Below are 27,331 nucleotides of genomic sequence, written 5' to 3'. Positions count from 1 at the left end.
ATGGGGCTTCCCACTGCAGACGTGCACACACAAGAGCCGACTGTGTGTTACTGACACATGCTCCTCCCTTCCTCTGTTTCCTCCACAGATGAGCGATGGAGAGAGAGGAGGGAACAGCTGTGCCAGAGAGACAGTGAAAGGAGGAGGAACTCAGTGAGAGTCTGATGCTACACTGGGCAGGAGCACAGAGAACGTTGGGAGAAGAGGATGCAAAGGAATACTTCTAAAAGAAATATGAAGAAATATCTTTTTGGGTTTTGACAAATGGCATTTTAAAGGTAAATTAAACTTTATTAATACGCAATACTGTGTGTGCTTGTGTGGGTAGGAGTGATTAGTGCATAGTTAGATGGAGTGATACAAAGACAGATTCATAGTTAGAATTAGACATGCAATATGTAGTGATAATGAACATGTATAATAGTGATATATGGGCACTTCGAAATACAGTGAATAAGTATTTATTATTTATACTTTTTGAGTGCTTTTTAAGAATATTCAGATTGTGTTTGCAGTTGTGTTCATATCAGCATTCAGTGCTTGGAGATTTATTTGGTTAGCATAATAGTTCAAAGGTATTTTATTCCTTAATCTGGCCTACTGCATGCTGGAATATTAGTTAAAATCCTATGACTATTTATATAGTATAGCAGTAAGGCTAAAATAATTAATATTGGTTAACTGAACTAAACTCACAATGAAAATAATGAAAGTTTTAAATGTTAATTTCATAGTTATTGCCTAATGACGCATTAAAATAGTAGTGGTAATCTAATTACAAGTCGCAATCGTTTATTAAATGGAATTAACTGCTAATACAATTTAGTTTTATTTTTAACTATGTTAATATAGTAACTGTAATAAATCTGACTTTTCCTCACTGTTGAATTTAATTGATTAACCAAGATTTACAAATGAGACTATTGTAAAGTGTTACCCATTGTACTATATAATCCTTTTGCAATTGAATTAGGTTGAGACAATTGTTTACTTTAAATGCGTATATTTAAAATAAAGTATTTTTTTGGTAGTCAGCTTGTTAAAGTAATCTTTTTTCGCAGCTTAAGTCAATATTGTGATAATAGCATACAGTATATCATGATGAAAACTTCATCAATTAATCACCAAAGGAAATATTGATGCCATCATTAGCCTAATTAGAATTATAAAATGGATGGTTTGATACGAAGATTTAGAGACTGTATTTTTAACTGTGGCCTTGTTGTTTCTTTTATAATTTTCCTCACAGATCATCATGGGCAATTCAGATAGTCAGTACAGCAGTTTCATTCTCCCTGGTAAGGGAAAGTCTAGCTCCCTGAAGCTGCACAATTCCAAAGAGGACGTGGTCTCGCCACAATCTTGGTGGAAGAACTCTGACAGCACCTTTGGGTACAAGGCCAAAAATGGCTTTTCACCACACAAAAGCCACCAACCGTACATGTCACGTCGATATGACTGCATTAAGGAGGGATCTAGTGACAAAATATGTGCAGAGAGCCACCAGGACTATGACAACATTTTATTTCAGGGAAATGGATTTTTTGTAGGATACAGACAGCAGAGCGGAGGCCTCCAGGCTCCTATGCGGAACCCCAGTTCTGAGTGTAAAGCCAGTAAGAGCAGTCCCAAAGTTCTGTTTCGTGATGATGGAAGTCTGAGGGTAGAGTTCACCAATGCACGGAGGGAGCCGGATGTTGAGCTGTCTCTGGGAACTTGTCGAAGTGGACCTGTTGATGGCCAAAGGGCCAGTAATGGGAGTTCTCTTAGCTCGGAATGCTCGTGGTATGACTCGCCTTGGGGAAATGGGACAGATCTGTGTGACAATGTCTTCACCAACAGCCAACCTTCGGATAACAGTAGTGGCTATACTACACTTTCATCCACACGTACAGTGGACTTTGGATATTTTAATGGTTACAACACAGAACAGTCTGAGAATCATACAAGTAGCCTTACCTGCCAAACAACAGTTCATGGCGGTCAGTATGCAAACAGTGATAGCAACCGTGTTGAGGAGGACAGTGGTATTGGAGATTCTGTGCTCCTTCATTTGGAAAACAACGGATTGTCTGACCAATACACAAACCCAAATATGACTCTACCATTCCCTACTGTGGGCATTCTAATGACAGATCAGTTCAAGGATACTCCTCAGCTCCAAGCTTCACTGACCTCTTCCCTGGATGCGAACTCCCAAGATGAGAGTCAGGAAACCCGGCATTACACCTCGCAAACCCTGCCATGCAGAAAAGCAGTTCCTGATGGAAACACAAGGAAGGACTCGCTCAAGAGTCGCATCCGCCGCCTCAGTGATTGGACGGGAAGTCTAAGCAGGAAAAAGCGAAGGCTGCAGGTGAGAAAATTTGTAATATTTTGTTCTGGTGTTATGGGAATTACTATTGTAAGTCTGTCAGGATAAGTCAGAATAGCAGACCTTCCGATTTGAGTCAAAGTTATATTGCATAAGTTATCAAATTAAACTTTCATCTTCTGGTATGTTTGAAAAAATCGTATGAAATTCTAATTTAAGTTGCCGTTTATCAATAGATGGCATACCTTTGTGAAACACTAAGCAAGGGGTCTATTTTTTGGACTGACCTTAATTTGCAGAGTTGTCAGAAAGAAGATAGACAGAGGAAAGGTTTGAAAGCATGTTATGTACATTTACACCTTCTTGTACCTCAGGATCCACAGGAACCAAGCATAGAGGTTGTTAACTGTGGAGCTGAGGGCACACTGGAAGAATCCAGACCATTTTGGAATCCCATGTCTTCCCAGACACCGCTAGACAGCACCTCAACTGGCCCTTTTGGACAGCAGAACCAAGGTGCAACTCTCAGGCAGAACATCTATGAGAATTTTATGCAAGGCCTGGAGACTGGCAGCAGCACTGGGACCGCTGATGGACTCCAGATCTGGGAGGCTGAAGGGGAGAGCAGCAGTGGCTCAATGGGCTCCATGGAGCAAATGGACTTCCTGTTTGAGAAGGAGCAAGGTGTCGTGCGGAGGGCGGGTTGGTTGGCTTTTAAGCCCCTTATTACACTCCACAAGGACCGCAAACTGGAACTGGTAACAAGGCGCAAGTGGAGGCAATATTGGGTGACTCTCAAAGGTAAGATTGTAGAATTAAGGATGAGTGCGCAGTAAATGTAATGAAATGTTTTCAAAATGTTGCTGTAATGGATAATGTGCCCTGCAAAAAAATAAATGAATGAATTAAGAAGATACAGACTAGAAACAAGTAAAAGAATCTACCAGTGCAGTAAGATAATTCTATCTGGAAAGATTTCTTGAATTGAGCATGTTTAAAACGACAAACTTAAAACAAGTTACTCCAGCTAAAATACAGTCTTAAATATACAAAGCTGAATTTTAAATGATGTCTATAATTGTAATTAAGCTAAATTTGTAGTTACTAATTAAGGAAAATCATCACAATCTTATACAATTTGATCTTTCATAGTATTTTATTATGAAAACAAGATTTTTTTTTTCCTGGCTTGGAATAAAAGTGTATTAGAAGCTCTAACTGTATTAGAAGCTCTGTCTCAGACTGTTATTTTGTCTTCTTCAGGCTGTACTCTTTTATTAGGGGAATCCAATGGAAAGACCTCTCCAGAGCAGGAATGCACACCACGTTACGCAGTGCTTGCTGAGGACAGTATTGTACAGGCCATTCCTGAGCATCCCAAGAAAGAGAATGTCTTCTGCCTCAGCAATGCTTATGGAGATGTCTACCTCTTCCAGGTATGTGGCCTTTCTTTTGTAATATAGAACCATTTCCACATTAAGGCTCGTACACTTTTCGCTCATACTAATCGTCAGTGTTTTTTAAGATGTCATTCAAACCCAATTGATTTTCGCTGCTGTCGAGCAGAGTGAACCAAGTGGAAAATCACCACTGCCATTAGATGGTGCTTAATGAACTTTAAAGTAATAAATAAGGCTGCTTTCACACCTGTAATATCTTTCCTTTGGTCCGGACCAAGGTTAAACATATGTTGTAGCATTTTTTTCAGCCGTTTTGGTTCCGTTTCACACCAGACCCAACTACATACCGAACCAGTTGAAACAAACCACATGACAACATCCACATCAATCATTGGCTAGACAAATTTCCTAAACTGCATTTTGATTGGTCAGAATTGATGTGCGGGAAAGTGTGGGGTGGCACGATGGCTCATTGGTTAGCACTGTCGCCTCACAGCAAGTAGGTCGCTGGTTCGAGTCCTAGCTGAGCCAGTTGGCATTTCTGTGTGGAGTTTACATGTTTGCGTGGGTTTTCACCGGGTACACTGGTTTCCTCTTACAGTGTAATGACATGTGACACAAGTGAATTAAACAATAGTAACAGTCACAAGCACTTAATGCGTACACACTAGCGTGGTTTACGGTCTATTCCTATAGAACCATCTTCTTAATCAAGGTATAGGCTAAACGAATTAGAGGAGCTCTCGAGAACTTCCTAATCTCGTATCCCTCTTAAATGCTCATCGGTCTCAGAGCTCAGGGTTCTCTCCCGACACAGCATGCCAAACCTGCTAAGATTGTCAAGCATTGTATAAGTGTGAACTCTTGAAACCTAAAAAAAACTAGCTTGATGCACTTTTTTAAATGATGCATTTATGCCTGGGATTTTGTATGTTGGTTTGCACGATCACAACGCCACCCTTTGTTTAGTCACGGGACATTAAACGTCAAGAAGCAAAGAAAAGCAAGAGCAAAAGCGCCCTTGTATGTATATGCCTTTTCTTTATATTGTCTTTTACCTCTTTCCTCTCACCTGCAGGCTGAAAACCAGACAGACCTGGAGAACTGGGTAACGGCCATCCACTCAGCCAGCGCATCACATTTAGCTAAGCGTCAGGGAAAAGAAGACACTCTGCGCTTGCTGAAGAACCAAAGCCGATCTCTCCTGCAGAAAATCGATATGGATGGTAAAATGAAGAAAATGGCGGAGCTGCAGCTGTCTGTCATCAGCGACCAAAAGAACAGGAAGGCTATTGAGAGCCAGGTGAGGAACAAAACGGATGTCTGTGTGTTGGAGGATGTTTATGTATATATGTGTGTGGTTTGTTTTCAAAGATTAAAGGCCAAAACCAAGTAGCTCAGATGAGGGGTTTGCTAAATTGGGCAATTAAGTCATTGATGTTGGTGTTTGAGTGTAAACCACACCACAGTGCCTCTAGAGTATCTGGGAATATAGTACAAGCATTCAAATCTGAGTCTGTCACTCATGTCCTGCCTTGATTCAGATTATTTACATAGCTAGATCTGTGTGTTTTTGTGTGAAAATGTGAGTGGTGTTTAACACTCAGAAATTATCATTAATGTGTGCTGTGGGCTATTGCCAGTGTTGCTTTCTAAGAGTTTGCTAGATCATTGGTAGACATTATCAGATTGTTGATGTTCTAAGTAGATGCTAAGTTTAGCTATGGTGTTCAGTTTGTTGTACTAGTAATGCCGAGTACAGATTGCACAATTTTCAAAGTAGTCATGTCACAGATGTTTTCACACTGCATGACTATCTGGAGTAGCATTCTGTCGCTGCTGTGCTAACACTGCAAGATAGATTGACAACAGGGGGTTTACACTGCATGACTTTACAATAGGAAGAACTGCTGACAACTTTGTCTTGGTCCACAAACTACGTCTCACAACCAAACACACACGAGAAGTGACATGAAAACAACGCGAGGGCACGTAGTATCAATTTTGTTATTAACTACATAATGGAAAAAAAGCCTTTAGTGGGATAGAAAATTTACATATTTTGCTCACCTGGGTTTTGAATGGAATTAGCAATATCTCTTAGCTTTTTTTCTGTTTCGACCCGATTGTGATATTGCTCAGATGACACGTCTCACAGAAGCCATGACACAAATCCACGTCTATTGTGAAGTGAATTTGATGCACGAATGAAACAAATTTGATGAATGAAGCATTCATTCATTTTCTTTTCGGCTTACTCACTTTATTAATCTGGGGTTGCCACAGCGGTATGAACCTCCAACTTATCCAAGTTGGATTTTTACACAGCGTTTACTCTTCCAGCTGCAACCCATCACTAGGAAACATCCATGCACACTCATTCACACTCACACTACAGACAATTTAGCTTACCCAATTCACCTGTACCACATGTTTTTGGATTGTGGGGGAAACCGGAGTGCCCGGAGGAGATCCATGCCAACACGGGGAGAACATGCAAACTCCACACAGAAATGCCAACTGACCCAGCTGGGGCTCAAACCAGCGACCTTCTTGCTGTGGTGCGATTGTGTTATCCACTGCGCCACTGTGCTGCCCATGAATGAAGCAAGTAAACTCAAAATGTTCATGCATCTATTTACACACAAATAGTGTGATTTATTTGTGTGTCCCACATCTGGTGTGAACACAACATAAGACGGACGTGGTTAAGAATATTGATATACACATTCTGTGGAAGCCATGAAGTTGATGTCAACAGAAGGACTGGCTCTTCAAACGTATATCAAATGGTCAGACTGATTGAGGACTACCTAAACAAACGTTTTTTTCATTGGATTAACTTGCACAGATTAATAATTCATTTTAAGAATAAGAACAAGAGAACTTTGGGTTGCTTCCAACTGTTGGCTTCACCTTGCTTAGTTGTGGTTGGTAAAGATGTCACATTTAATATTTGTGATGAACTGAACCTAATCTTCATTTAAAGTATGTACCTGACTTTCTATTACTGCTTGATTATCTCTAATGAATTACGTTGACTTGTATTGACCGAGGAGCTCAGGCCTCCATTATATTCTTGTCCACAGATACTGGGACTCCTTTCAAAGAGATGTCTTCTGCTGAGTGAAGCTAATGACATTGTCTCTTCATATCTTAACAATCCACACATTTGTGTCATATTTAAATATCTAAATATGTGCATGTGGGTCGGCAGCCGTGGCCATATGGTTAAACAGTTAGACTTTATGCCCAATTTAGACAGGGCTTCAGCATCAATGCTTGACTGAGGGCATGTCTGAATCTGTTGACGCTGACACCCCATGGGATTTGGGCGTAAGAGTGATCCAAAGATTGCAGCTTCAAGGCCCAGCGCTGGCAGGGATTGTACTTTAAAATAAAAGCATCTGCCAAAGGCTTACATGTGACCCTGATTAACAAAAGCAATCATAAGTGTCAGTTTTTTGGAAATCACAAAATGTAAAAGTGCATTGTGTAGCTGGTGGAGTATAAACCTTATATTTATATTTGATATATATATATATATATATATATATATATATATATATATATATTTTTTTTTTTTTTTAACATTTCATTCCTTTGATGTGCCTTCCAGCTGTAGATCTTGCTTCCTCCATTTTATTTCAGTCTAATTTCTCAATCTTGTTCGCCTCTGACATGCAGATCCTGCAATGGGAACAGAACCTGGAGAAGTTTAACCTAGAGCTCTTCCGCATGCGCTGTTACCTGGCTAGCCTGCAAGGCACTGAGCTGCCCAATCCAAAAAGCCTGCTAGCCACTGCCGGACGGCCATCTAAAATGGTGCTAGGTCGACTGGGAATTTTCTCCGTGTCGTCCTTTCATGCACTGGTGAGGAGCCATCACATGCTTTGAGGCACATACACATTAAAATAGTCTACCTTTGAGACGCAGGACAGAAATCGAATTAAGATGACGGAGCATTGAGATTCTGAGAAATGTTTTAAATGAGCTTGTGTTTGTGCAGATATGCACCCGTGATGAGGCCACACTGAAGAGACGATCTCGCTCTCATCCTCGAAGTGCGCGGAACAAACGAGGACTGCTCTTTTCTTCTCAGAAAGGGTTGGACAGTCTGACCAAACGCAACCGTGAAAAGAGACAGTCCATGTCCCAGGTAAGGCTGAGTTACAGCAAAGTGTTTACTTTTTCGAGAGCAGAGTACTCTCCAAAAAATGATTTTGCTGCTTGTTCAAACAACTTAATTAAAATGAGCTGAAACAATATCGTGAGATTCGCTTGAGAGAATGTACTTGTTTTATGTTCAATCCACTAAAATTGGCTTACTCAATTGTTTTGTGTTGAATTGAATGAATTGTGTGCTTTTTATTTATTTATTTTTTTATACAATGTATTAGACCTACACGATATATCAGCATCATGATTTCAGCATCGATATGTCAAATATGTAATAGTCACGTTGACAATGTCAGTTCAATATTTAGTCCGTTTAATCTTCTAAGAAATTTGAGTGAGATTACAGTTCAGAACATTATGGAGACTTTGCAAAGTTTAACCTTTAATAGAGTGAAAGTTTTTCATTTGCTTGTTTGCTTCGTATTTTAAGTCCTGTGACTGTAAGATTTCAAGCAAATTGTGCCCTAATAGTGTTTTTAGCAATGTGCCACCTATATATCTGTCAACATTTAAAAAATGTGTTTTAGGGTTTCATGACTCTTTAAAAAAAATCTAATTAATTCACAACATTTAATTAAAACATTTAATTTCAGTTTTGCTTTTTTGTAGCTCAGCAATAAAACAAACCAACAAACAAACAAAAGGTTATGCTAAATTAGAAATGACGATCTCTGTTTGAGGCATTCGCCCCAACCGTCTCCATCAGATTGGTTGTTGGGCCAAATCAAAGGTTACCATGGGCAAACTTTGGCCCGCGGGCCCTAATTTGGGCATCTCTGATTTAAACCACATGTGTATAAGAAATTATAGCATTTGTAACATATTCGTTGTATTTTTTTATATACAATGAAGACAGTATTCAAGAATTACCTGAACTAAACTCTTCATGTATGATAATTATACTATTTGATTGAAAAAAAGTCATTTAAATTCTTCTGAAAAAGTCTCTGAACTTTCTATAGCCTGTAAACATTTTTAGTTGTAAAGTATTCATTCAGCTGGAATAGTTACCTCAATTCTCAATTCAGTTGTTACTTCGTTATTGTTACAACTGAAAAATCATTACAAATATTTGCTCAGAAACTTTGGAAACCTTGTATTTAAGACCTGCCAGACCCTGACCACAAAAAAAAGTTTTTTTGCTGCTTGTTCAAATTACTTATTGGAAATGAGCTGAAGCAACACACTTCTTGAGGTTGTTTTTGGGACAACTTAATTATTTTATGTTCAATCCACTCAAATTTGTTAAAACAATTATGTTAACTTAATCAATTTGTCTTGGGTTAACATGAAGGAATTGTGTGGAACCCAGTGTATTAAATTAGAAGTCTTAAGCTAAAGATCAGTCGCCTGTTCATGACTGCAGTCTTGAAAACTCATTTAAAACACAGTCCTGTTTTACTCATTGAGTCTCACAGTAGCGTGTTAGTGCCGTTCGCAGGTGTCAGGGTGGGAAACACCGTCACACTTGCCGGACAAAACAAACAACCGCTGACTTGCTCATCAAAGCTCTCTCAGGAGGTCAAATGGCAGGAAAACACACAGCGGTCCTGTTCCTTTCTGCTGTCAAAAGCGTTTGGGGGGGCTGTTTTGGAAAGTACTGTTTCTGGATCAGTTGCCGTAATTAAGGCCAGATCAGCATTCCTTCTCCAAGAGGCTTTTTGTGAGCTCCAAATGCACATGTTTGATTATGTAGACTGCCTCACGTGAGATCGGAGCCAGGCGCTCGCTGGTTCCAGCCTCATAATCATCCATCCTTAAATGGGCCAAATCTGGTCAAACAGCCCCTTAATAGTGCAAGATTCTAAAAGACGGGAATTACTGTGAGTTGTATGCGGTTAATTGCTGCAAGCTGGCTGGAGTCTGAGAGGAAAGACCGCTTGTGATGTGATTTCCAGCACACAAATGTAGTGTGTGTGTGATGCTGTGTGATTCAGCAGGGCTATGGGGGGCGGTGTGTGATTGTTTCCAGAGGGCTAAGGTGCTTCAGTCATGTTCAGTTGTGCAGTTGCTACTGTTCCGTAAATGTGTACTATACTTTTCAGTACTTTTTTGAAATATTTACAGCTATTTCATTGTTGCAGGTTTTTAAATCAGACCCCCTAGTATTATATTATTATTATTATTATTATTATTATTATTATTTCATCATTAAGTATTATATTAAATATAAGTGTTATGTGTAATAACAATGGAATGACACAAGGAGAAAGTCCTGAAACTACTGATTAAATAATTTGTATAAAAGGCTTTTTTGCTAATGAGATCTTCAAGATGCTTTTTTGTATGGAGAATGGAGTCACGTGTATTGCTCAGGTGTGTTTTACCCCCCAGACTTTAGAGTGTTAAAATCTTGACGGTTCTGTGGGTCTCATCTCTCAACGCTGATCTTTAGTTTGTATTTTCTATTGGATTTTGGTCATGTGATTGGCTGGACCATTTCAGCAGCTTTATTTTCTTTCTCTGAAACCAACTGAGCGGCTATGTTTGGGATCATTGTCTTGCTGACAAAATTACAAAATCATTGACGAAGTTTCATCTTCGTCATCTGGTAATGCAGGTATTGGTAGAAGTAGATAATATTAATTTATGCTGACGAGGGTCAGGGCTGCTGAATAGCTACTGAGAGATTTTAGTTGCTGTTTGGGCTTTCCATCTCTTTTTACAGCCCCCTTTCTTCATGTGTTCAATTCTATCCCATGTGTCATTTAATTTTATTACACATAACTTAATTTCTATGCTAAGTAGTTTTGTTTTCTTTGTATGTATGGATTACTTTGGTTGTCACTAACATCTGATGAAAATTTCAAGTCAACAGCACCTTTAGAAATGTTTTCTGTGGAAAAAAATGTTGATGTAAATACTTATTTTACTCACTGTATGTGCGCATTGTACTAGATCTATTACTACTACTCTATTTATAACTTTTTTGTTGATTTGATTTTGTTGCCTCTTATGGAGTAATCATGTCTGGTGTAAACAGACAGATTGCTTGTGATGTAGGTGGGAAAAACCTTTAATATCCATGGGACATTCCTATAGCACAACTGCTGTTGTTAGTATTGTCTTTTTAGCTTAGCGTCTTGCTAATGTCTTATTCTGTTGGAACTAGGTCAAGTTTTGTGTGTGTGTGTGTGTGTGTGTGTGTGTGCGTGTGTGTGTGCGTGTGCGTGTGTGTGTGCGTGTTTGTGTGTGTGTGTGTGTGTGTGTGTGTCACATGAACAGCACTTTTAGCGTGATGCTCACTGTGCTGTTGCTCATAAAGAGTGTTTTAGTTCAGTCAATTGTGAAATTTAATTTAAGCTATGGTTTAAGCTTATAAAGTACCTAGCTGTCTTTGTAGACATTGAGGCACATTCTTGCTTGGGTCAGTGAATTTTTGTGAATTTGCTTTTTCACCATTAACTAGAGAACGAACCATCCTTTATGAAAAAGAAGTATACTTAAGTTAACTTTAGGAAATATAAGTAGTGTTTAAGTATATATTGAAGTAGCTTACTAGTAGCTTTACTTTTGTTATTTTTGGGACTTGTGGAGCTGTGCATCAATGGATTTGCTCGTCGGTATTTGGACTTTCAGCAGTGAAAATTAAACCACACTGAACCAAACTGAACTTCAAATCTGAAAAATGGACTGACACAGTTTTAATTTACTAGAACTTTTATGTTAAGCTGCTTTGACACAATCTACATTGTAAAAACACTATAGAAATAAAGATGAATTGAATTGTATACTTGAACCACTTGGGACTAAATTTCCACACTTTTTAGTATATAAAAGTAGTTTTAAGCGTACAGTAGGTGTGATAGCAGTGTACTACAACCTTTTTATTTGTACTTCAAGTTAACCTATGAGTATAGTAGTTTGTAATATTTACAGTAAATAATTAGTGATGGAAAACAAGTTGTGACGTTACCTGATTACTAATTACATTCTTAAAGTTGTATGTAAATAATTTTTCTAATTACTAAGCAGAATGGTGCCTTTTAGCTTCGTTAATGTAATACTTAAAGTTAAACCTCATATGTATCATTGTCTTCAATCGTCTTGATAAATGTAACTTTCCTTATTCATAAAAAATATTTGTATAACAAAAAGTAGAATTAACAAGAAGATTTGAATTGGCCAAGTATTTAAGGCAGGCACATTATAAGAAATCCCTTATTTGATCAGTGGAAAAGTAATTAAATTACAGTAACTAGTTACTCTGTAACTGTAATTACACCCAAACTGCTTGTAATACAAATAAAGTTCACTTAAATATCACTAATCATGAAGAATGCGTGAACTTACAGGCATTTACATAAAGGGCACCTATGATGAAAATCATCTTTTGTAAGCTATTTGGACAGAACTGTGTGTAGGTATAGTGGGTCAACAATCATATTAGTTTGCTATAAAGACAATAAGTCTCTTTTTTTAATTTCCTGTTGTTAAAACAGGGTCCAAATCCCTCCCATTTTGAGGCCCTCCAGAACGTGGAGTGTGGTTTCCTCGCCCACCAAATTGATTGACAGCCGCATATTAACATGTCTCCATTGTATCACGTATAATCATATCAACAAGACAGGACATGCGCAAAAAGCAACTGGGATTAAAAGATCTGTTCAGCTCTCTGTGATCATCTGCACCTCAAGAATGAGTTATACAAGTTTAAAACATTTTTAAAACAGTGCATGTTTATAGTGAATTACAGTGATTTACATCAGCTTTGCTTTATCACCACAAACGCTTGTCTTGACAGTTATGAAAGAATCCCCATGTTCTGAAAGGTATATTAAATAATATGATGGGTGATTTAAACTGAAACTCACAGACATTCTGGAGACACAAAAGACTTATCTTAAATCTTAAAAAAGGAGTAAAATAGGTGCCCTTTAAAGGATACTAATAATTTTAAGCATGCATCAGTGAAAAAGTATAGGCTAAATATACAGTACTATGACTTTTCTGTGTTTTTCCTGTCAACCAGCATAAAAACCTCTTAACCTCCATGATATTTGATGATTTTAACATAAATTTGATGTCCCTCAGAATATTTTATACATAGGATCGACAAGGTGGATCAGTTTACTGTAGCTAGTGTTAATAATGAAGAGAATAAGTGAAATGAAGATATATCATTTGACTTTCACTCTGATTGTTTTATATTTCACTCTCAGGAGGCACAGAAGTCTTGTATCTGATTCAGAGCATTGCATTAGGGCTGCACTTACCAAAATAAATCTAAAACATGGATTGCCAAACAAAAACCAAAAAAATAGTCAATATCGCATATGCGTTTTCTCTTAACCCTTAATCTGAATTTAAATAAGGTTCCTCATTTACATTTTTTCTTAAATAATCTATGGTAAAACACACAAAAATTGGACTTGATTCAATTGTTCTAAATGTCTGTACAAAAAAATAAACATAAAAAAACCTGCATAATATCACTCCGCCTGGTACAGGCATGGTGCGGTAAAGTTTCTTGACTATTATGCCAGAATTAGAGTATAGCTTCTAGTAAATTTGGCCTAGAAAATAGTAACTTTCCATTTTCCGTCTGTCTTAGTACACAATTTAACTACAGAAGACACCTGCTTTAACTAGGAAAAATGTAAAATTTTTTTTTACATTTTTCAAATGAAATGCTAATGATCCAATTTCATTCAATTTATAATGCTAAGCTAACAGTGATGTCAAAACAAGAAATCGGCTGAATGGATTCAGAAAGGGTTCAAGTCAACTGTTTAACTTTAGGAGACTCGTAAAATGAGCCATTTTAAGGGTTAACTAAGGAGTTATCTCATCAATAGTGGGAAAGAGTGCAATGTATATTTCTAAATACCTTGCAGAGAATTACTTAAGTCGATTCAAAGATTATTTTTCTGTTGTTTAAAAGAAGTTTACTAACATCAACTTCTTTTTTTGTAAGCCATGCTCTCTGTTTGTGTAGACTACATCTTTATAATAAGTATGCGCTTGTTCAGACGCAGTGTTTATGTGTTAGCAGGACGCGTGGAGGGGAAACGGTGTCTACCACTCTACCCTGATGATTAAGGCTTGATCCATCTGTCAGCTTTTATACATCTATAATTTTAGCATCTCCCAGACCTCTCATTATTTCCCCAGCAAACCTCAGGGTTATTTCTGCCGCGATCTACAATCAGAATAGTATCAAAGCTGGCGCCTCAGACCAATGGCTTTTAATTAAGGCCCAGAGATAGACACATGCAGCTTTTCTGTCTTATGCTGTGTTTCATGTGTTTGTGTTTTTGTGATGCAGATATTTGAAGGATATTCCTCTGGATCATTTGGTCATCCATCTACACAAAGCAGCTCAGAGGTAATTATACCAATTCATAAAACAATATAATGAATAACAATCTGATTCATGTTTGAAAACCAAATATGTATAATTATTATGCATGTCCCAATCAGATTTTTTTTTTGCCCTCGAGTCCAAGTCATTTGATTTTGAGTATCTACCGATAACTAAACCCGATCCAATACTTCTATAATACAAAAAAGGATAAAGAAGAGCAAAGAAACAGATCCAGGATGTTCCTTATTTTTCATTAAATTCACCTTATTTTAACATTCAACATCTCTGTTAACAAACAGAGCACTTCTGTGAGGAAGCTTGAACAATCAAGTAATAAATAACATCAATTCTTTGCAACCGTAAATATATATATATGTGTGTGTGTGTGTGTGTGTGTATGTATATATATATATATATATATATATATATATATATATATATATATATATATATATATATATATATATATATATATATATATATATGTATGTATATATGTATGTATGTATGTATGTATATATATGTATATCTATGTGTATATATATATATATATATATATATATATATATATATATATATATATATATATATATATATATATATATATATATATATGTATGTATATATGTATGTATGTATGTATATATATGTATATATGTATGTATGTATGTATATATATGTATATCTATGTGTATATATATATATATATATATATATATATATATATATATATATATATATATATATATATATATGTATATGTATATATGTATATGTATGTATATATATGTATATGTATATATATATATGTATATGTATATATATATATGTATATGTATATATATATATATATATATATATATATATATATATATATATATATATATATATATGTATATATATATATGTATATATATATATATATATATATATGTATATGTGTATATTTATATATATATGTATATGTGTATATTTATATGTGTATATATATGTATATATCCTCTTTCACTTGGCTAATTGATAATTCCTGTTACCACTTGACAAATAAATGTTCAATTATATTCTCAATATTTTGAACAAACATTGGAAAATGTATTTTGTTAAATTATTTTAAATGAGTGCTACAAAGAGAGATAAACCATTGGGTTGTTTGAATAAGAATCGTTTAAACTTGAGTTGAGTTAAACTTGAATAAATGTGTATATTGGTTATTTTCTGCAAAACAGCGTTCCAACAATATATACTTTGTCAACATTAGATCAGGTCAAGTATAGATTATATTAGTTTTAAAGATGCAATGGCACATTTTTCTCAAAGTGTAGCTTGACTGTTGTTCAGACTACTTAAAAAAAGCTTCTCAAAGTCAGTTTAGTAGTCGTTTTAAAGTTGTTTTTCAGCTCTCGCGCCGTCAGATGCCCATATTGAGGCTTCATCTGAAGGACAATAGAAGCGCACAGAAGGATCCTCCTCCATTTCTGCTGCGCTGATGTGTTTGCTCTGCGTATTGTCAACAGATCAGCAGGTTGTTGTGACAGCTGTGAGTTGAGTCAGTGAAAGAGACATGAGCCCCCCATTTCTCACTCTCACAGAAAAAGGAGAGTGCTAAACACACTTTTGTGCGTTTCATGTGCCCAGCATCACAGCTTAGGAATTTTGCATGTTTTGTTTACTAAAAAGTCAGCGGTAGAATTAACACAGTGTTGCACTATTGATTACCTTAAAAAATGTTACGAAATGACAAAGTCCTAACATTAGTTATGATTCATATACATTAACAGAAACGTGCAGTTAAGATTTATTTATAGTGAAATATTTTGTTAGTTATAATGAATATAAACATTAATCGCAAATTATATATATATATATATATATATATATATATATATATATATATATATATATATATATATATATATATATATTTTTTTTTTTTTTTTGAGCATATATTTATATATAAATTATTTTATGTATTACAAGTTATATATAATAATATTGTGTGTATATATATATATATTTTTTTTTTATGTTTGTATTAATATTACTGGTTTAATTCCAAGGTGAGAAAATGCCTAAATTATAATATAAAATAAAAATAAATAAGCAATGATAAATAAAAATAAAAAATAGTATAAAATGTTAAAGACACACCAATAGTAGATTAATGATTTGTTAACTCATAAAAACTAATGTGGTATCTGGTCTGAGGTTTGCATCTTAAGCTAAAGCACAAAATGATGGAAAACGCCAACTCGATGACAACTGTCAACTATGTTGGTTTCAAAAGTTAAACAACATCTAGTACCAGAATCAAATATTCCCAAGGAGTCAAATCTGGGCCTTATATGCTTGCAACATAATTAAAAAATTTTGCAAATAAAAAATAAAGTATTATTTGAATGAAAAAAAAATGTAATTCTCAAAAAAAGGCAAACTTAGGTTTTGAGAAATAAAAAGAAACTGCAAATAAAAATACTTTCGTTTTTTTTTTTTGCGCTGCTTGATTTTATTTGCACTTTATTTTTTGTTTGCAAAATTCCTTTTTATTTCTCAGCTTTTCCCTTTGCAAGTTTTGGAGATTTGTTTTATTTTTAATTTTTGCTCAGTACTTTTGTTTTTCGTTTGCAAATCTTTATTTTATGTTGTAAGTTTACTAGGCGCTGATTTGACTCCATATATTTATCAGATTTAAAAGTTGAGTCAGGGGGTTTTGATTAAAGGTGCAGTATGTAAATTTGACAAAACACACAAGCGCAGGTAGCCAGATTGAAGACACCAACATATCAGTGATTCAGCATCTACTTTTAATAATGTTAAAGAGGTTTAATATGTATTAATTAGATTATGAACCTTACCATATCATTGGAGTGCAGCAAGTGCACTATTCTGTGCTTCTAAATGGCTGTATTTAAATTTCTGTCATGTTTCGTCAGGTCCAAACAGCACTTATCACTGCAAGTGTCTTCACATTTTGTTGTTAGTACACAGGGTTACAATGTATCCTGCTTACCCAATGTTTACGTTCATAATATTTATATTATTTCCTAATTAATAACCACCTCATGTGGAACTCTGAATCTGCGTCTCGGTTCGGGGCTGTTACTGTCCAGCGGAGGTCACATTTCAGTCATGGATGCATACTTTGAGAGCCTTCATCACTGAATGAATGAAATGCGTGGTTTTGCACCAAGGCAACCCAGGATGCTGAAATATAATTGGCTAAACTGGCAGTGGGCGGGTTAAAGGAACCAAAACAAAGACAGACGATCTGGCTCGTAACACACATTTTTAAAGCAGAATATCTGCAAAATATTATGGTATTTTTATGCTTTAGAAGAGTCAAATACGTACATACAGCACCTTCAAGAAGATACTTAATTAACCTGGTTTGGAAACACTGAAGTGTACTATATTATTCATTTCCTAAATGATTCAGTTTATTATTATTCATCTTGCCTGTTGTCAGCAGAGACTGGACGTCTTCACCAAACTGCATGCCGCAGCTCCCCCTGAAGGTAATCTGTGGGACTGCAGCCTGGAGAGCCTCGTGTTTGTGCTCGTCCCGGATGGTCAGATCATCAGCGTCCCAATCAAACACGACTCTCTGGTTTCCGATGTCCTCTCGCTGGCATGTAAGGTAATTCAGCAGTCTCTTCTCGCAGTACAGTAGCTGAATAACAAGCACAAACAGCTGAGGTTTTAGTTTTACCAGGATGCATTTGTTTTGAGATTTGAGATGTGCTTCATATGAATGGAATTGATGTATTTGTAGGTAAAGCATCTAGATCCAGCTCTGCACATCCTGCTCATGAGGAGACATCTGGGCCATGATGTTGAGAGGATCACTCCAGCACCAACAGATCTGCTGAAAACCGTGGTCAGAATATTGAAACACTCATCATTCAATTCAATTCAAGTTTATTTGTTTAGTGTAATATATAATTCACAATTATTGTTTCAAAGCAGCTTTAGAAAAGGTGCACATTACTGCATTACAATCAGATTCGGAAAAGTGAAGGTTCTTAATTAGTAATTTGCTGTTAACAGTTACAGTTATTGTATACACTACCGGCCATTTTATTAGGTGCACCTGTCCAACTGCTTGTTAACGCAAATTTCTAATCAGCCAATCACATGGCAGCAACTGAATACATTTAGGCATGTAGACATGGTCAAGGCGATCTGCTGCAGCATCAGAATGGAGAAGAAACGTGATGCAAGTGACTGAACGTGGCATGGTTGTTGGTGCCAGACAAGCTGGTTAGAGTATTTCATAAACTGCTGATCTACTGGGATTTTCACGCACAACCATCTCTAGGGTTTACAGAGAATGGTCCGAAAAGGAGAAAATATCCAGTGAGTGGCAGAGGAGAATGGCCAGACTGTTTCCAGCTGATAGAAAGGCAACAGTAATTCAAGTAACCACTCGTTACAACTGAGGTATGCAGAAGAGCATCAATGAATGCACATGTTCCAGCGTGAATCATCTTTATGTCATAAAGCATAAATCATCTCAGACTGGTTTCTTGAACATGACTATGAGTTCACTGTACTCAAATGGCCTCCACAGTCCCCAGAATTCAATCCAATAGTGCACTTTGTGATTTGGTAGAATTGGAGATTCGCATCATGGATGTGCAGCCGACAAATCTGCAGCAACTGTGTGATGCTGTCATGTCAATATGGACCAAAATCTTTGAGGAATATTTCCAGTATCGTGTTGAATCTATGAAAGATTAAGGCAGTTCTGAAGGCAAAAGGGGGTCCAACCCGGTACTAGTAAGGTGGACCTAATAAAGTGGCCAGTGAGTGTATAAACATAGTTGAACTGCAGTTATACTATATAGGTGATTGCTATTCGTACATGTTCAATGAAGTGTATTAAGGGGAGTTTTTTGTGTGTCATAAAGCAAACTGTTTAGTTATACACACTTAATCAAATCACACTAATGAGGATCTGCTCTAAATGAACAGGCCTACGATGAACTTGAAGTGTGGCCGATCAATGTGTTGAGCTTAACCATGTCCCGTCCAGACACAACCATAGACTTTGGTGAGTTACAATCTGAAGAATACACACAGTCAATAAAGGTCTTCATGTTGTCCCAACACAAATCCATTTAGTTAACTTAATCGGTTTTACAAATTTAAGTGGATTGAACATAAAACAATTGAGTAAAACATGTGAGAATTGTGTTATTTCAACTCATTTTCAATAAGTAGATTTAACAAGCAGCATAAGTAATTTTTTTGAGCACGGTAGTTTACCCATAGATATATTCACTTTTATGGGTCATTGTAGAATACATTTTGCAGTGAATGAATAATGAAACAGTTTTGAATGATTACACAAATTATATCATGTTTATTAAGACACGTTGTCCTGTATATACTCTCTTAAATACTTCCATTATTTCAATATTTGACCGTCTTCAGTATTCTGAATCTTATATTTAGCTAATTTGTCAAATTAGCCAAGTATAAATTGATCTTTTTTGTGTGTTTAATACGTCAAACAGTTGCATGAAATAGTATTATTTGTAATTTCAGTAATAAAAATAGTACATTTTGTGTCTCTTCATACGTTCTGGTCAACTCAAAGACAAGCTGTAAAGCACTGATTTAAAAAAAAAGCATGTGACTTGCATCAAGTTACGTCTTCATTATTATTATCGCATTAATATCTACAGAATATTTAGGACACACCAATAGTAGATTTTTTATTTGCCATCTCTGTTACTGTGATATTTAAGTGAATCTCTCATTGTGTTTTAGATCTGCTACTGTATGTGGTATCTGGTTTGAGGTTAGCATCTTGAGCTAAAGCACAAAATGGTGGAAAATGACAACTCTGTTAGTGCTTTAAAAGGTTTAACCATGAATTAAACAACAATAACACAATCAAATGTTCCCTGTTATATTTATGGATTAATTTACATTCATGATGGATTCAGTTTGCTGTAAATTAAACATTTGTCGCTTGTTCTGTTTCACTAGAGTAGCCAATTTATTTGGATATACGTCATGATACGCTAAAAATAACACAACTTCCATTTCATACCTACTTTATATTTGCCAGAGTGTTGATGCTTTCTTGAATTTTGTAGACGATTCATATAATGTAATGTCTCTCGGCAGGTTTTGCCGTCACAGGCCACGTCGATGGTTCCAGGAGAACTCATGTCTATGTGAGTGAAGTGAAACCTGAAGGCCTGGCATTTTTTCACGGTAACATTTCAGTATTTCCTTGCCTTTACTAACACTTAAATAGCATGAATGCTTATGATGTGGTTTATGGTGTGTGTTGTGTTTTTTAGGTCTGAGAGCTGGAGATGAGATCTTGACTCTTAATGGTGTGAGTGTGGCGTCTCTGGATCTAGGACTCATGCAGAGCTTCTTCAGTCAGCAAGAGCTCAATCTCGTGCTCAGACGCGAGGAAAACAGTCCAGACCAGCAGAGCACTGTCTGGCCTGACTGTGACCCCAGTGTACCTGATCAAGGCCAGCATCCTCACACAGACATTCATCTGGAGCAGCTGAGCACAGGTACACTAACATTTTTATTTATTTATTTATTTTACAGAAAACAGTAAAAGCACCATTCACACTTCCAACGACACAAAACAGCACAATCCAATTCATTTTAATGAACAAGAACAACAGTGACTGTCTGTGTTGGGCAAAAAGTGATATATTACATTCTTAAGTCACTTAAAAAAGGAACTAAAAGTGTTACTTTTAGGGAAAGAATGTAAAATGAGTTCTGGTATGTTATTGTGGATTAAAATGGTAATATATTTGTTTTTTTTACCCAACACTGACTGGTTACCATTGGTGACAGAATGTGGGCGTGGCAAGCGATGGGAGATGTGCAACAAAAGTTCAGAAATATTCTAGTTTATGCTAATGAAAAGCAAGTTTTACAAGTGAATTTCATGGGAAATGAAGTTGCGCTTGATTCATCTGCGGGTATATTTCAAAGAAATCAAAGAACAAACTGAAAGGATGCAAGGGTCTTTTTAATAATGTTGGTAGGGATTTTGGACTAAATAAAGTTCTTCTTGAATCGGTTTTGCTTGTTGTTATTATAATTTTTATCAAAATCTGGCCAAAACGAAGTTTAAGATGTTTTTGCTAGTTATTATAATTTCAAACAAAATCAAGCCAAATCGAAGTCCTTTTGAGTTATCTTTACTTGATATTATAATTTCAAACAAAATTCGGCTAAAACTAAGTTTGTTTTGCTAGTTATTATTATTGCAAACAAAATCTGAGTTTGTTTCTCTAGTTATAATAATTTGGAACAAAGTCTGTTTTGAGTTGGTTTCGCTTGTTATTATGATTTAAAATAAAATCTGGCCAAAACAAAGTTCAATTTGAGTTTTGACCAGATATTGTTCCAAATTATGATAACTAGCAAAGCCAAGTTTGTTTTGAGTTGATTTCACTAGTTATTATAATTTTAAACAAATTTAACCAAAATGAAGTTCGCATTGTTGTTTTAGCTTCTTATTATAATTTCAAACAAAATTTGGCTAAAACGAAGTCCTTTTGAGTTGTTTTTACTAGTTATTAGAATTTCAAACTAAATCTGGTCAAAACTAAGTTAATTTTGTGTTGGTTTCTCTAGTTATAATAATTTTGAACAAAATCTGGCCAAAATGAAGTCTGTTTTGGGTTGGTTTTGGCCAGATTTTGTTCAAAATTATATATTGTTTTGAGTTGATTTCACTGGTTATTATAATTTTAAACAAATTTAATCAAATCGAAGTTCGTATTGAGTTGCTTTAGCTAGTTATTATAATTTCAAACAAAATCTGGTCAGAACAAAGTTAATTTTGAGTTGGTTTCTCTAGTTATAATAATTTTGAACAAAATCTGGCCAAAGTGAAGTTTGGTTTGAGTTGGTTTCGCTTGTTATTGGAATTTCAAATAAAATCTGGCCAAAACGAAGTTCGATTTGAGTTTTGGCCAGATTTTGTTCTAAATTATAATAACTAGCAAAACCAAGTTTGTTTTGAGTTGATTTCGCTAACAACAAAATCCAGCCAAATCGATGTTTGTTTTTTAGTTAGTTTTGCTATTTTTTATTTTCAAACAAAATCCAGCAAAATTGAAGTTATTTTAAAGTTGGTTTCACTAGTTATTAGAATATAAAACAAAATCCATCCAAATCCAAGTTTGTTTTCACTAGTTCGAAACAGCTCACCTAAGCAAACTTTTGGGGAGTTTGTTTTAGCTCCTAAACACCATTAGTGGGTGGGTGTGTTCTGAAACTCTGTCTTCTTTGACATGATATGGATTTGTACTGCATATCCACAGATGTTAGACAGGAGAACAACATCCAACACAACAACACCAAGTTAACAACACAAATTCACTCTTAAACCGAGTAGCAGAGAGATTTTAAAGACTCTCAGAAGGGGGTCACACATTAGACTAGAGGAGCCATATCTTTTAAACTTCTAAACATGGATTCATTTCATGTCTGTCCACTCCAAATAATATTTAAAAGAATGTAACATTGTGGCATGCCAAGGGAAAGAGCTTGTCTGATGTATCACTGCAGTGCGGGGGTATCAGAAGGTTTGAAAATCGTATACTATCACTTTCAGTAATTTCCCTCAAAAAATGAATAAAAAAGAATTTGGTTTATGCCAAATATTTATAAATATGAATAGATTTAACAGGCATTTGGCCTTTATATATAGATATATAGATGCAATAGCAAAATTGTGTTTGTTTCTCATTCATTACTGATATTAAGCATGTTATGTACCAATTCTCCTCACTACTTTTTCGTGGCAAGAAAACCAATTCATTCAATACATAAAGAGTCAACATCATTAAAGTTTAATTACTGTAGGCAACCAGTAGTGGGACTGCCCATCAGCGACTTTTAATATAGTTGAGTGAAGACGTTTGTGCTCATCAGGACTGTATTTATTAATTAAAAATAGAGTATTTAGAAATTATAAAACAGTTTTTAAACATTAAAATTGTTTTATTTAAATAAAATGTTTTGCTGTCAAGCTAAAATATTGTAATGGCAAGTGCATATATTAGGATTTAATTTTTGCTCACAATCACAAGTGCTGTACTTTAACTGCATTAACCTCACATGACCTGCAGAGGGCGACACTTTTCTGGGGGGTCTGGGTAAATAATTGTGCATAATATTCCCAGTCATTTGCTGGAGCGGTACATGATAATGTCTCATCTGCTCCCCTTTTCATGAGGGAAAAATGAATGAATAAATAAATATGAAAATATTCCATTATTATAAAATATTGTTTTAGACATTTTTTATTTTATCTTTAGTAATGAAATTAAATTCAAATATTATTTAAATTCTAACTTGTGATGCCTCATTTTACTTTAAATGTTGGGACTGTTTCCACAGCATTATTGTCAACCAACAACAGAAAACTTCATGTATTTTGGCCATTTATATCAAAAACTGCATTTTGGTCTCTTAAAATGCTACATTTTTATAACAGAACTTAATGTGTTGCCAGTGTTATTTCTATGTATAAGCAAAAAAAGTGAAATGTGAGGTCATGTGCATGCATTCTATATGACAACTGGCATTTTCCTTTTCTTTCTGAAGTGATTTTTATAAAATGATTTCTGTAGGTCTGTGAACATTTTATAAATGCTGTCTGTATCAGAAACAATTCAAAAACACAAAGTAAAACATTTTCATTTTTAGGACACCATTGTCCTGTAAACGTTCTCCATTTCCAAGTCAAAAAAAGAAGCAACGAGCTGCAAGTCAGTCACAAGTTGTGCCATTTGTGAATGTGAAAACTGGGCAGTCTGTTTGGTCTTATTCAGACTGAAAACAATGAAATGACGCCTGCTGTTTTTATGATGAGAACCTAATGATGGATGACTTGTTTCACAGCATGAAGCTGTCAGAACGCCCAGACAGGAAAAGTTAAACCTCACAACATTTGCAGACATCAGGAATAGTACGCATGCGTAACAGCATGACTTAGCCCTTATAAGCAATTTTACTCAAATTACATTAGTTATGGGAACTTTATACCTTACTATGTCAGTAACACTAATACATTTCTAGTAAACTCAACAATTTGCTTAAAATTAAGTAAACACACTAGAATTTTCATAGTAAGGAATACTATTCGCTTTTACAGTGTAGGATGACATTTCTAACTGTAAATCTACATGTTAGGATATCCCAATTGGTGCAATGCGAAGCATTGTAGAGATGAAGTGAAAATTCATGCAGAGCTGGAAAAATCTGGGCTCATATTCACAAAATATTTATTCTTACCAACAAATAACAGTCTGTTTTTAGCAGAGAGTTTTCTCTTAGTGTTTTCTCACTTTTAGCTTAGCTTAGCATACATCATGGAATCAGATTAGAACATTAGCATCTTAATTTTTCTTTTCAAAAAGTTTTGATAATTTTCCTTTTACTATTTCCTAGGTCAATATGTCTAGGAACCATACTCTCATACTGGTGTCATAATCAAAGACTTCTGCTACTGTAGCTGCAGCTGGCACAATTATACAGTATGAAAAGTTGCCTAGAAAATAGCAATAGAAAGTAGCAAGCATTTATTTTTTCGTCAGTCTTAATGCACAATGTAAACACAGAAGAGGCTAGCATTAAATAGGAAAACTATTGAAACACTTTTCTTGGAATTTTTCAAGTGAGCTGCTAATGGTCTAATCCAATTCAATGATTTATGCTTAGCTAAGCTGAAAGTGTTCCCAGCAGACGCAACAATCGGCTAAATGGATTCAAAAATGGTACAACTCAACTATTTATATAGGGCTGTTATACAATGAGCCTATTTTTTTAAAAAAGTGTAATGTTCCTTTACATTGGCTAGTAGCCTCAAGATGTTTTGTGATTCAGACCCAGATCAATGGTGGTTAATAAAGGTCAAATGTTCATAGTCGATCCGTGTGTTTATGCCACTGCATGTCTTACTTTAGTTAATAGTCCACCTTTCAACTTCTCTCCCACAGATCAGTGTCAGGAGCAGGAATTTGGTGAGGGCTCAGGAGTGCCTGCTTTGGAGGAGGCTGTGCGGGACAGAAAGGTAAGAGAACAGATTTGGGAGGTGTGAGCTGCATGTGTTGAAAACAGGAAGCTATGATCAGGATTAGAGAGAGGGAGACTTGTTCAATGAATTTTACAGCTTTGCATGCTTGGTGTCACAAACAATAATATTTGACTATTGTCTGGTTTAAAATGTCCATTCTAGGAATGTTTTGCTAATATTTATTTGATGCGTATCTGGAGCATTGCGTAATTTAAATATTCATTGAAATCTTACTTGCTTCCAGTATTCAGTTTCCACATAAATCCTTTAGAAAATCAGTTTTTGGGGGCAGATTTGGTACAATTGGTTTAAGATTTGATGAATATTTTTATTCAGAAAACATCAAATTGATATAAAGTAACTGTAAAAAAGGTTTATGTTAGAAAAGACTTCTGTTTCAAAAGAAGTGCTGTTGTCTGTCCATTAGAGAATCCTGAAACAAAATAGATGTTCCAATAAATAAAACAGAACAATGTTTTTCAATAATGTTATTAAAATGTATATTAGAATTATATCTGACAGATTATGTGACACTAAGGACCAGATAATTCATTAATTTTCCTTCCTTAAAGAAAGATTTTTAATGTTTATTTTATTTAATTTTTCCAAATCTTTCAAAAAGCAAACAAAAACTAAATAATAGAAAATAAAAAAGCAAATTCAAATATCTTATCGACCCCAGACTTTAAACAGTATTTTGTGTTGCTGATTATTACTATATGCCATTATATTGCATCACAGGAGTAAAATATGATTAAACATATTTACAAATACATGTAGTGATGTCACTGGCCTGTGAACATTTCCTGCTTGTCGTGTTTCATAACTGTAGCAAGAGGCGATTCAATCATAACGTAATGTTTGCAATGTAGAGTATTTTTAAATCATCTCTTAAAACGTACATTTTAGGGTCACTTTTATTTGATTTTAAGATCAATTATTATTATTTTATGTGTTTAAAATTATTTTAATTATTCATTTTTTTTTGCATTTATCCTTGTATGTATAAATCTTTGCACAATTTATTTGTTTGTAAAGTGCCTTGAGATGCTACTTTTTAAAGGTGCTATATAAAAATAAATTTTATTATTACTAGAAATAATACTGTCAACAAGAAAGATTGCTACCATCTTATTATCTTTCTCAGAAATTACCATCATTCAAACGGCCAGAATACAGAATGATGTGTTATTACTAAATGTTACCTTGGTGGTTAAATGGTTTTGTTCTGCCTATTGGATGCACAGGGCCAGTTCACCTTGTGTGATTGTGTTCTAGTGGTCTATAATTATCATAGGCCTCCAAATGGTCTTACTTGATTGGGCATTGTGTGTCAAAACAGAACATACTCATCGATGGCCTTAAAACACTCTCAGTCACACTTCATTATGATTGAATTTTTAAAAAAAGAGTGAATATTTCATGCATTTTTATCATGTTTTTATCCTTTCTATGTTGAGAGCAGCTCTGCAGAGCAGCCCAGAGGGATTTATCAGTTTGTCAGCACTTTATTACCCTCTGACAGCACAGATTACGATGACAAATGGCCTGAATTTCCAGCACTGATGCTGGTTTTTATGTACTGTGGTGAAGGTGCACCACATGTGCTCAAGAGATAAAGCCTTCAGGATGGCATTTGCATTTCTGAGAGAACATTTCTCGACCTCTGGCACTGCTGGAGCTGGTTTCTAATGCTTTTGCTTGTTTTATCCAGCAGCGCAGGGTTGTGTTGATGAAGAAGCAGGTCATTGATAGAGAATGCATCGTTCATAATGGATTCAGTGATGGGGCAGGCAGTGTTTTCAAATACTTTTGATTCCAGTAGCATTTAAAGGGATAGTTCAACACAAAATGGCCTCAACCCCCAAAAACATACATGCTTTTCTTTCTTAAAGTTTTTGCCTTGTTTCTAGCCCAAATTTCAAAAAATAAATTCTAGACAAGTAAAAAATATAGTCTGATTTTCAGGAATAATATGTTAAAAATAAGTACGTTTTTCTTTAAAATAATGGGGTAAGCAAAATAAATTTAGTTTTTGCATTGAAATAAGATTA

At 35.3% G+C, this 27,331-nt stretch overlaps 1 protein-coding gene across 1 annotated transcript in view; it reads left to right on the top strand.

Moving 5' to 3' along the window:
* Positions 1-27,331, top strand: part of LOC130247738 (rho guanine nucleotide exchange factor TIAM2) — a 90,840-nt gene that overhangs the window by 50,033 nt on the left and 13,476 nt on the right. The window contains 14 exon segments of the mRNA XM_056481172.1: positions 89-278; positions 1,250-2,356; positions 2,689-3,115; positions 3,578-3,750; positions 4,793-5,017; positions 7,402-7,587; positions 7,724-7,873; positions 14,162-14,221; positions 17,664-17,834; positions 17,970-18,074; positions 19,172-19,250; positions 20,336-20,425; positions 20,515-20,742; positions 25,201-25,274. Of these exon segments, the coding sequence (XP_056337147.1) occupies positions 1,256-2,356; positions 2,689-3,115; positions 3,578-3,750; positions 4,793-5,017; positions 7,402-7,587; positions 7,724-7,873; positions 14,162-14,221; positions 17,664-17,834; positions 17,970-18,074; positions 19,172-19,250; positions 20,336-20,425; positions 20,515-20,742; positions 25,201-25,274 (3,069 nt within the window). The 5' untranslated portion in view covers positions 89-278; positions 1,250-1,255.

The sequence above is a fragment of the Danio aesculapii genome, chromosome 20, assembly GCF_903798145.1.
Source record: "Danio aesculapii chromosome 20, fDanAes4.1, whole genome shotgun sequence".
Lineage (NCBI taxonomy): Eukaryota > Metazoa > Chordata > Actinopteri > Cypriniformes > Danionidae > Danio > Danio aesculapii.
The sequence above is the reverse complement of the archived record's forward strand: the minus strand, read 5'-3'. Positions and strand labels throughout refer to the sequence as shown.